Below are 11,284 nucleotides of genomic sequence, written 5' to 3'. Positions count from 1 at the left end.
CGAGCGGGCACTCCTGCGGCAGCCCCGAGATCTCCTGGACGCTCCCGGACACAAGCCACGTCAGCCAGGAGGATCTGACAAGGTAAGGGAGCCCCTCGCCGCTCTGGAGCTCCAGGAGTGGGGTATTCGGCTGTACGTGACCGTCTTATGAGATTCAGTCAAGCGACACGTCTAAAGTACAGGAAGAGTGTTCCTCAGTATTCTTCTGGATCTTCAGATTCTCTGAGCATCCTTTATAATAAAGTGATAGATCTCTTGCAGTTTTAATGATGGATTGAACTATCCGAGCTATATCATCCTGTATTGTTAAAGCAGGCCTGTATGGGTGTTATTTCACAGCTTGGATCTGTAAGGAAGGACTGCCACAGAGAAGGGCAGAACAGCAGGTTCTCTCTACACGAGTTCCTTTCTGCTGTTCGTTCAGGTTCCTGAAGGGCTCATTTAGTTATGAAAGAGGTTCACAAAAAACGTTTCTGACTGTGACAGGGCTTGGCTTGTGCTGCACAAAATGTGGGAACATGCAATCTCACAAAAAGCTTTGGCTTTTTAAATTTAAACACCTCAAGTGCTTTAATTTTCAAGTGCCATTTTGGCCAAGGGAGCATTTGATGTCTTGCTTGTATGCACAAAAGTCAGCAATTCTTGTGTTCTCTGTGTGGGGTGAGCATATGGTAGGCCACTGGCAGTGAGAGTACAAAGTTCACTTTGTAACTAGACTCAAGAATTAGAAGTGTGGGAGCTTTTTTTGGTTAACATTCCTTCTGTTTGAAATAAATCAAACCCAAAGTTTGTTTGAGGGTTTTTTTTTTTCTCTACACACCTGCCAAAATAAAATTGTCTGCTTTCTGAATGGTTACTGCTAATGGTGTAAGTTTGTTCTTTCTTAACATTCTTTTTCTATTTGCTTTCCCTTGCCATGCTGTGGGCAGCCAGGTGGGAGATGTACTTCTCTATTATTGTTACTGTGAGGTGAGGGATCCAGAGAAGCTCTGTGCTTGGCAAAAGGCCTTGTGTCAGCATCTACATCTCACTGGCAAGGTAAGGTTTGAAGCAATGGTTCTGTTCTTAAGGAAAAACCCCCACATCTTTATTTAGTGCAGGATGATGGGTTATGTGGAGAACCAGCTGTGTTTTGCACCACAAAGTGCTAGTCTCTTATGGTCCCATTAAGAGAGGCACTCAGAGTTGGTAAGATATCTTTTAGAATTCTATTTAAGAGCTATCACAACAAAGAAAAAGAAATACAGATAATCTTAAATCCCTTTTGATGCAGGGAACCGTGGGCTGTCTGGCATTGAGTGAACCTGACAAGCAGCGCACCATGCAGACCCTGTCCTTACAAGGGTTACCCCATTTCCATCAGTTTTACACATGGAAACAGGAAAATGAGTCTTTTTATCACTACTGCCATCAACCAGAAAGGATATTCACTTGAGAAATTCGCATTTTTCTGTAAAGATGCATTTTCAATACAGGCAAGGCAATGGAAGTGGTTTTATCACTGGTGTCAGCAGGGAGCTGCATGCAGGTGTCTCAGCTGGCATTAGTAGAGTGGATGTTTTCTGGGGCTGGAGGGCATGTGCAGCACAACACAAAGCAGCTGGATGGATAGCATGTGTCTGGGCCTGCTCCGCTCACTGGCCACCTGCATCCTGCCTCCTCAGTGCACAGTGGGCTCCCAGACAGAGTGGCTACACCGAGCTGTAAACCATACTGTCAGGAATTAGGCGAGAGCAGCCAGCACCTTAGACCACACCATAAGGTAGCAGTTCTCTTTCCTGCACAGTCTGTTCTCTTCATTCCTGGCAGGCTAGACCAACAACATGAGTTGCTTGTGTAGCTGGCCTGAGGATGCTGGGGGAGAAGGTGAATTTTAGCCTCACAAAGCTGATGTTCCTAGGATATCTGTGGGGAGAAGGAGGGCAATGTGGAGCAGGAGGCTCCTTTTATCAGTGATTTGTCTTCCTAAGTAGCTTCTTGCTCTCTGCTAGTGGTGCATCAGCACAGGTCTGGGGGTGAAGTGTCGTCATGGATTCACTTCTTTTTCTGCTCAGCTGTCTTGCCTGGTAGTTGGTGTTTTGCTCAAGTTACCTTTCTTTTTTTTTCCATTTCGTCTCCAAGACAGGTACAGCATTTACCTTCCCAATCAGTTGTTTTTGTCCTTGCTTCTTATATTCAGTCTTTCCCCCTTCCCCCCACCCCCAATTCAGAGCTTTTGTTCATTTGTTAGTGCTGGAGATAAAATGACTCATCCCGAAATTTAATATTAGATACAATGTTATGCATATTCACATTTTCTTTTTTAGCTGTGTGAGTCATGCAGCACAAGCCTATTGTTCTTTCTGAGGCAACTTTCAGTGGGAATTCTAATGCTGACTGCAGGATTTGCAGACAGCAGTTTCTCTGTTTAGACAGCATTTCTCTGTTTATTGAGTGGACTTCCCTGACTCTCCTGATGTGATTCTTTTAAAATGGCTGAGAAGTGATTACTGGATTGTTGTGGGTTTTTCTCCTGTTTATTGTCTTTATGTTCAACTTCAGTCTAACCATATTGTCCTTCCTTATTCAGTAGTCTCTTTCCTGAACATGCTCCTGTGCCTGCCCTTTGTCACCCAGTCATATTTTGCTGATTTCATTGTGATCTCTTTTGCTGTAACTAAGGTTCAGCCCCAGCTTCTCCTCTTGCCTCCTAGGTACGAGTTGCTTCAGAAGGAATTAATGGGACAGTTGGTGGAAGCAAAGTAGCTACCAGTCTCTACATTAAAGTTATGCTTTCCCAGCCTCTGTTCAAAAACATTTTGTGTCAAGAGGATTTCAAGGTATGAAAAAATAATTTTTACATAGACATTGTTAATGCAGGTAATTTAATTTTCAAGAAATAAGTAGATTCCTTCTTGACAGTATTACTTCTGCCATAGCAGCTGTGCTCCCCCACCGCTTACCTGAGTAGGTGGATCTTAACCATAATCTGCACTGGCTTTTACCAGAATTGGGAGTTTCCATGGGCAGTGTTAGCAGCTGCTACAAGCTTTGGCAGCTCTGGGTGCAGCTGCAAAGCCCCCCAGTACAGGTGAGTGAGGAAGTGTGCCTAAGCCCCACCATTCTGCAAACAAGCATTTACTCCAGACTGAGCAGGCATCACGACATACACTTAGCCTAGCAAAGTGTTTGCACACTGTCCTCTTCACCCTGCTTTGACTGGAAGCAGTACTACTGGCTTAGGTTCATGCAGGTTTTGGTGTCCATATAGGTGCACTGTCAGTTCCATGGATTGGGTATCTTCCAGAGAAAACACACAGGGACTGTCAAGAGGTTTCTTCCTACTCCACTTAGTGCCTGGCTGGAGCATATGTACTGATTGCTGTCCTCAGATGATGAGTGGCTGGTGCACTGTATGGCATTTTGGTAGGCTTTGGCTGCCAACCACTGTAGGTTCTGGTTTCTCTGCAAGGAAGGAAAGCTGCTGCTTAAGCAGCAGCTTTTCTCCACACAATTTTATTTGCAGGGTGTGCTATTAATTTTTCATAAGCAAGTAGATCAAAGGAGTTAGTGAAATTTGCAAAACTCAAATTCCATGCTGAGCTGCAGTGATGATTCAGTCTCAGCCTTAAAAGTGTCTGTTATGCTTGGCTGCATTTCAAGAGGAGTTGTGTTAGTTACAGTCATATGTAGATACAAAAAAAAAAAAACAGGGATGGAATTTTACCCAGACCTTGGCAAAACCTTCAACCTTGCATGATCTCTCTGGGCATCAGTGTTCATCCATTAGTGGAATACACTGTTTGCTGTCTCACAGTTCCTCCTGAATGTTGTATGCCCAAGTGAGTAAGGTTTTCAGGTTGCTGTGCCATGAAGACATGGGATAGAGGAGTGACAACCGTGCTTGGGGCTATAAACATACCCAGTGGCCACTACAGTTCCTGCAGGTTGATTTCTGTAATAGTTGGAACACTGCTGCACAGCTGCACTTTTCCTTGAGTGTTTATTTACTTGATGATGCCTAAGCCATGCTTGAGGCTCAGCCCTGCAGAAATTCTCACTCCCTGTAGCCTGCAATGGGGGTGCCTACCAATAAAGGGCATACCAGGACTTCTGAAGGGGAAATCCCATGCTTGAGTTTGAGGAGAGAGGGAGGTGCCAGCCTCTACTGTTAACAAATCCTGTGCCTGGCTGACTTCCCATGCATCTCCATCAAATGTGTGAACACTGCAGCTCCCATCACATACAGCATGACTGCAGGCACAGCTGTGCTTGTGTCCTCTGCCAGAGGGATGAAGAGAACTGCAGGGGCCTGCATGTGGCAACAGGATCCGTTACTGGACGACACTGTTTAATATTCCTGCCAGGATCAGCATGTTTTTGTAGGGGCCTCAACTTTCTCAATAAGTGCTCTCTCACAATAAGTGCTAGTAACATGCTGCTGACTAAGATTTGGTCTACATCCCTGCACTTCCAACCAAATGCTGTCTGTCTCATTTGCAGTCATTCGACCTAAGACACCTGTCTTCCAGGTGATGTTAGTGGTCCACTGCCTAAACTTCAGGATTTAGAGTGTGGATTTCAGCAGAAAAGAAGACACTTCTTTCCCTCAGCCACAAAGATATTTTCATATTCTAATGATCTGTAGAATTAAAGTGAGTGGGTAATTTTAATTTTGATACCTGGAAAATTTTGGTGAATTGTTTTTTTATGTTTGATTTCCTAGAGCAGTGCAGGAGGAGCTCACTGTTTCCCAGACCTTCGAGTTGGAGTATTCAAAGAAATTGTACCTATGGGCATTGATCCAAAGATAGTGTCTTATAAGGAAACCGGTAAGTTTATGTAATAAAAAAAAAAAAAAGAAAAAGAAAAAAAGCCTCTCACCCAAGTGAGAGATGAGTGAAGAGTAAAATCCTTCATCAAAAATACTTCCCTTTGCACATTCACCAGGACACAGGAGAGGTAGATACAGGAATTGATATATTACTGTTAGTCAAAAGCTACTGGTGCAGAGAATTTGCTGGCCTAGATTTTGGCTAGCCAAGTGTATAGCTGCCTCAGAAGACCTCAGAATTAACTTCAGGTTTTGTGGGAGAGTTCAGATGACATGGAGCAGTAGGGACTGCTGACTTGGCTTCACTGGTTTTGGTGCCAACAGTCATGCTCCTGCCTTTTGGACTAAGCAGATCCAAGTTCTGCATGAACTCCATCTGGCTGCATTTGCTTTGTGCTAACTGTAGCTGCTTAGTGTGGATTACGCCTGATAAGGTGTTCCTGGCTGTGGATTTGCTTTAAGGATGCTTACATAGGTGGTGAGCCAGGAGCACAGCAAATAGCAATTAACAGAGCAGCTTTGGGCTTTTTTTTTTTCCACCAAGAGGTTTTGTTGGTGCCAAACTTCTACAGCATCTTTTTGTGGATTTGGAAGAGGATTATTTTTTGTTCCCATTGTTTGGTAGTTTGTGGGCTGTATGTTTGGCTATATCTTTCCTTTTTTGCCCTTTTCCCTCCTCTTTTGCAGCATTTTATGGAGATGGTTCCTATTACTCTGGCAGGTTGCTTGTAGGGGTGTTTCTTTAATAAGGTAAAGGATTTTGCTGGTTGAGCTTTTTAGTTTTTCAGTAGATTAAGAGTCCTAAGCCCTGAAAATTGAAAAAGTTCAGAAAATTGAGCCAATTATGTAAATTGAAGTTGTACTGAAAGTAATACATGTTTATGGAAATTTTCTATTGTTATCAAGAAGAGTTTATTAAAAATTGCATTTCTGCACCTCCAAATGTAATGACATATGAACAAAGAGAAGTGGCACATGTCACTCCCTCTTCTACAGCTGTAAGAAGAGTAGCCAGGGGGATGACAGAACAAAAGATCATAGAGATAAGTAGCTGTCTGCTGCTTCTTCCGTTGTATGGAACAACAGAAGAACTTTCATTTGCCAGTAGAAAGCCAAACATGGATAAACTTGGCTGATTGAGTTGGGGTGAGAAGTCTGTGAATAATCACAAAAAGGTTTTGTTTGGAAATATGAGGAGAATCTGGATCGGTGATCTCATTTGTGACATTCTTTTGTAGCTCTGCTTCTCACTTCTCTTCCCCCCTCTTTTTTTTTCCTTTTTTTTTTTTTTTTTGTTTTGTTTTGTTTTGTTTTGTTTTGTTTTGTTAAAGGAATCCATTTATCCCCTCAGGAATTTCATAGAGAAGTAGAACAGTATTTGTCTCAGGCCACTCAAGGACAAAGTGATACCATCTTGCTGGACTGTAGGAACTTCTATGAAAGTAAAATAGTAAGTGCTGCTTGCCTGCTTCTTTACAGGTGCTGGAGTGAAGTATTTACGATTGTGAGGGTGTAACCTTTCTGTAGAAGAGATTACATACTCCAGCTTGACTGTAATGTGTACAGAGTGCAGTTTAGTAATGAATATTAGATAAAAGCAGTAGAGGACCTGCCCAGCAACTCAGAATGGAGCCTGCCTGGCCAAGTGCTTATACAGTGTGGGGCAGAAAGAAAGCAAAGAGGTCCATACAACATGAGCATGAATGTTTGAAGTAGCATAATTTGTAGGGATGTATTTTAGCAATTTTTGTCTTGTTCCATCTGTCAGAAAGAAAGGGACATCCTGCTGTCACAGCCACCACCCCTCATGCACTGTTGTGGTTTGTTCTCTCTCTGATAGTTTGGCTTAGCTCTCTCTTCTTTCCATGAGGAGACTTTCTGTGTCCAGAATCCTCCTACAGATTTTAACATATGTTTTGATGCATAAATGCAGCTGAGGAGCTGTCTAAAGCAGCTGCAGTGAGCTGAATATTCCAGCCCAAAGGTTTGTTACTTTCTCTGGTTTGAGGCACAGACCTTACCAGTGCTTGTAACCAGTTGCGTGGCCATCTGTTGTAATTGCAGGGGCATTTCCAGGGCTGTCTGGCTCCAGATATCAGGAAGTTCAGCTATTTTCCAAGCTACGTAGATGAAAACCTGGAGCTTTTTAAGGACAAGCGTGTCCTAATGTACTGCACAGGAGGGATTCGCTGTGAAAGAGGCTCTGCTTACCTCAGGAGCAAGGTAAGATGTCATTCTGAGGGCACAGGTGTTGGGGAGTTGGGGCTGCTTTAAGGGCACCTGTCTTTTGTCTTGCTGGTGAATTCTTACTGTGCACAAACTGCAGACTGCTCAGGTGGGAGATAAATGCCTCTGACATGTGCTTGTCTCATGCTGTCAGTCAAGGACCTGGATAGTTGAGTGAGGCTCAGTATGGCCTGTGTGGACTAGTGTCACAGCAGTGAAAATAATTATATAACCCATTGCCTGAGAAGAGATATTTGTAGGATTGTTTTAGGAGGGTTTGAAAATACTCTGCAGTGTTTCCACCGACTGTCTAGGTTATGCTCTGTAGTCATGACTCCACAGCTTGAGCATCTCACAATGGGGAAAATTAGCCAGTCAGTGCTTTTCCCAGAACTAAATCCAGCACAGTGCATTGTTCTAATTGTGTTCTAAAATTTCCATCCCACTCTTCTGGATCCTTCTCTCAAGGATCAAGGGAACAGAACACAAAGGTTCTCCAGAGATTTAAACCTTAGGGTTCTTTTTTTCCACTGCATCAGTGTGAACCCTGTGAAATTCTGCTTCTGTTAACTGCTAACTAAATAAATACTGAATAACAAGCAGCAGTTCATGGAGATTGAAAAGCATTTGATCTGTGATACAGCAGACCTTCCTCAAGTGAGGAGGCTACCAGCTTCTTGTGAGTGTAACATTACATGAAGAGTTGGGTTCATTCCAACAAGCCAGCATTGTGGAGCTGCCCAATACTCCCTGGTGGCACTGCCTAGAGCTGTGGCTGCACATGGTGCCATCTGATGGTCACTGAGAGGCTGCTGCTTCTCACTGACCCTTGGCATTTACAGCATTTGCTTTGGGAACTCTGGCACACCACCACTGCTGTGGTCTCCTTCAGTTTTTCTGCTAATATGCTTTAAACAGGCAGTGTGCAGAGAGGTTTACCAGCTAAAAGGTGGAATTCACAAGTACCTAGAAGAGTTTCCAGATGGATTCTACAGGGGGAAGCTGTTTGTATTTGATGATCGTTACGCCATTTGTTCCAATGAAGATATCATCTCAGGTAGGACTAGATAATGTAAGTGCAGAAGGCTGGGAAGCTATTGCAATCATTTCCAGAGGTGTGCAGGATAGGGGCAGGCAAACTGGCCTGTGTAGTTCTTCCTCATACTTGGTTTGATCTCGTAGTGCTGTCACTTCTTGTGATGACTGTCAACACTAGATGTAAACATGTACACGTGCTTTACATGTGCTTTAACATGTAAAACAGAAATGAGAGGAAAAGAGGTCACTAACAAGAGTTCACTAAAACTGGAGCAGTAGAAGGAAGTATCCCCTGCAGAGCAGCTCTGTTATGAGCCATCTGCACCTATGGAGACATATATCCAGCACATTGTTACCACCTGGTTGCCCACAGTGCTGAGTAGACTGTGGTTGGCCAAGTGACCCAAGTCTTAAATAATTCTGCTACCAGCAATCCTCTGCTCCAGCAGTCTCACAGAATATCAAAAAAGACTTCCAGGTATTGGGAGAATAGTAACACCTATGCTCTATAGCAATTTGTTATTTTCATCTTAAGGAAATTATATATCCCATGGAATTTCAGTGGCCTCTAGTTGAAGTTGTTGAAAACATTGCCTGATCTTCTGGCTGGGATTGCTCTTCAATTACTGCAAATTAAGTAATCTCTTACTTTGCTATCAGTTGTCAGATACAAGTAGCTGGAATTTGGCTCCAGCCCTTTCTTAAGGAAGCAGTGCTGGCTTTTTTTTTTGAGTTGGTAACTTTTCAAGCATAACCTCCCATTCCTCCTCTGCATTTACTCTATACATCTTGAAGGGGCCTGACTTGGTAGGGAAACAGAACATACTCTGGATACATCACAGCCATCCCTACGGAAGTTTCAGGGGGAAATGCTGTGATATGCACCTTCTTGGTACAGCTAAAACTGGGCTGTAGCTTTCAGTTAAAGAGTTAAAACCCATAATGTTCTGGAAGGACTCTACCAGGACTGCAAATGGCACCCTGTCTACACAAGCCATTGTTTGTAGATGGAAGGAAGTTCCATGGCATCCCCTTCCTCAGCAGGTGACATTCCTGCATACTGGCTTAGTTGCCACCTGCATGTCTTTCTTCTCTTGCCAGTAAGAATCTCTATATGTGTCTATTCAGAACTAGAGAAAGCACTAGTGAGCTACTCTCCTCTTTTCCAGAGGGAAAACTGTCTTAAGTATGTCAAAAAGGATGTTCTAAAATGAACTAGATTCTAGAAGATCAAGCTAAACAGGAATTAAAAACCTGCAAGACCATAGCCACGTAAATGAGAGCTGGCAGCCCCATGGTGCCTTGGCAAGCCCTCTGCAAGGGAGCAGCCTGAGCAGTATGGGTGTTAACTTTTTCTTTTCCTCCTCCCTCCAGCATGCAGATACTGTGGGGTGCTGTGGGACCAATATAAACTTTGTTCCAGTCAGCACTGCCGGCAGCTTGTCCTGACATGTCCAAGTTGTTGCAACAAAGGTCTTACAGCTTGCTGTCCTGTTTGTCAAGAGAAGGAGCTCAAGGTGACTTCAAGGGCTTCAGGACAGATGCTTAAGGAGGAATGTGAATGTACAAGGAGACGGCCAAGGGTACCCATTGAACATGTTTCACCAAGGATGCTGGACACAGGAAAAGATTAAGCTGTTTCATTGGTTAATCTGGCACGTGCTCATGTAAAGGGCTTCTGTAACCAGATCTCTATCTGTTAACCAGTTAGGTTTGGAAATTATGAAAATATGTCAGCTTGGAAAGTCTTGTTCATATGCTGCCTTTAAACATAGAATATGCCCTGAAAACCATCCATTACTTGCCTGTAAGTTACCAGAGTGCCCAATTCATCACCAGCACTACAGGATTCCTCTCTCTGGGTACAGTCTTGTAGTGTGGCCTTTACCATGGGGATTTTGGAGCAGAGTATCTGCAATGTGACAGAGCTGCTCACAGTTCAAAAGAAACTGAAGGAATTCAAGAACAATTCCATTTTTTTCTTCCTGCATGGAGATCAACCTGTCTGACCTCTCCAAGGATCATGCATCTGCTTCAGTAGCTTGTAGTAAGGTGTGCAAACAGCAGATTTATCAGTTTGGTGTGGGTATGTGACCAGATTAGATCCTGAAGATATAGTCCACATGCACGCCATTGACCTGCATCTCTTGCTTTATAGCAGTGAGAAGGAAGGCAGTGTTACCTGAAATTGCTTGCTTAACTCCTGTAAAACTGGCTGAAGGCAGCATAAGGAGCTGGAGCAAAGGCCCAGAGACACTGGTTGCCTAGCCATACTTGTGTGACCTGTAGGATGAACAGCAAACCTAATCTTCTTTCCAGTGCTCAGTCTCCCTGGGAACAGTTTTTTCTCCTCAGCTTGTCAGTGTATGAAATAGGCAGGGCTCAGCTCTGCTTGCACTAAAAAAACCTAACAGCTTGAAGCATGTTGAAACAAGCACACAAAGAGGGGAGCACAGAGACTGTCAAAATACCAGCGTCATGGCACTGGAAGTGATGCATGTCTGCATAAATGTCAGCAACAGGTATGAGAAGACTGCAAGGTCCTTTATCCAGGTTAAATAATTCAAGTTCTGGGAATCATTTGTGCTTTTTAAACATGAGTTGGGTTTTTTAAAAGCTGCAAGATGTTTATGCAATTTCCAGCACTTGTTGGTGGAGAAATTGTCTTTGAAGGGACCTACAGGAGATGAGCTTAAAATACTGCTCCACGTGCTGTATTGTGTGCCTGATGCTGTACAGAAAGGATTTATTAATAGCATGGAAGATGTGTCTTGACTGAAAAATGTCTTTGAAATTTACTGTCATTCTGGGAACTAAACAGTAAGTCATTTGGACATCAAAGTCACTAGGTTTGGGGTTTTTAACTGGCAAATGCTTTTAAAAGCAAGAAAATAGTTTCTTAGGTTTCTGCAGTTGCTTAATGACAGGGCTATGTTATTTTCATAGAGATTGTACCTTTCTCCCATGGTGCTATTAATTCAGCAAGGCCTCATTGTTGGCTTGACTAGCAAATAAAATACATGGGCATTGGATCCATTAAAGCCATGACAAATATTTCTTCTTGCTTCCAGTATTGTTACCATGAAATCAACGGTTGACCAGCTGTCCTCATAACAATTCCATTAACAAGGCAAAACCCTGGAGCTTAGGAGCTTTGGCAATCTTTCTAGGATAGTATTTAGTAGTAAATCTGTGAACAACCCATCC

At 43.3% G+C, this 11,284-nt stretch overlaps 1 protein-coding gene across 1 annotated transcript in view; it reads left to right on the top strand.

The window, feature by feature from the left end:
* The window catches only part of TSTD2 (thiosulfate sulfurtransferase like domain containing 2), a 12,315-nt gene extending 1,037 nt beyond the window's left edge, over positions 1–11,278 (top strand). The window contains exons 2-9 of the mRNA XM_005425021.2: positions 5–82; positions 930–1,038; positions 2,694–2,819; positions 4,706–4,811; positions 6,145–6,263; positions 6,878–7,036; positions 7,958–8,096; positions 9,452–11,278. Coding sequence (XP_005425078.1) covers positions 5–82; positions 930–1,038; positions 2,694–2,819; positions 4,706–4,811; positions 6,145–6,263; positions 6,878–7,036; positions 7,958–8,096; positions 9,452–9,711 — 1,096 coding nt within the window. The 3' untranslated portion in view covers positions 9,712–11,278. The remainder of the gene's footprint in view (positions 1–4; positions 83–929; positions 1,039–2,693; positions 2,820–4,705; positions 4,812–6,144; positions 6,264–6,877; positions 7,037–7,957; positions 8,097–9,451) is intronic.
* Positions 11,279–11,284: the final 6 nt, after the last annotated feature.

This window comes from Geospiza fortis, unplaced genomic scaffold (genome assembly GCF_000277835.1).
Source record: "Geospiza fortis unplaced genomic scaffold, GeoFor_1.0 scaffold240, whole genome shotgun sequence".
Classification (NCBI taxonomy): Eukaryota; Metazoa; Chordata; class Aves; order Passeriformes; family Thraupidae; genus Geospiza; species Geospiza fortis.
Note: the sequence above shows the minus strand (reverse complement) of the source record. Positions and strands in the feature narration are given on the sequence as shown.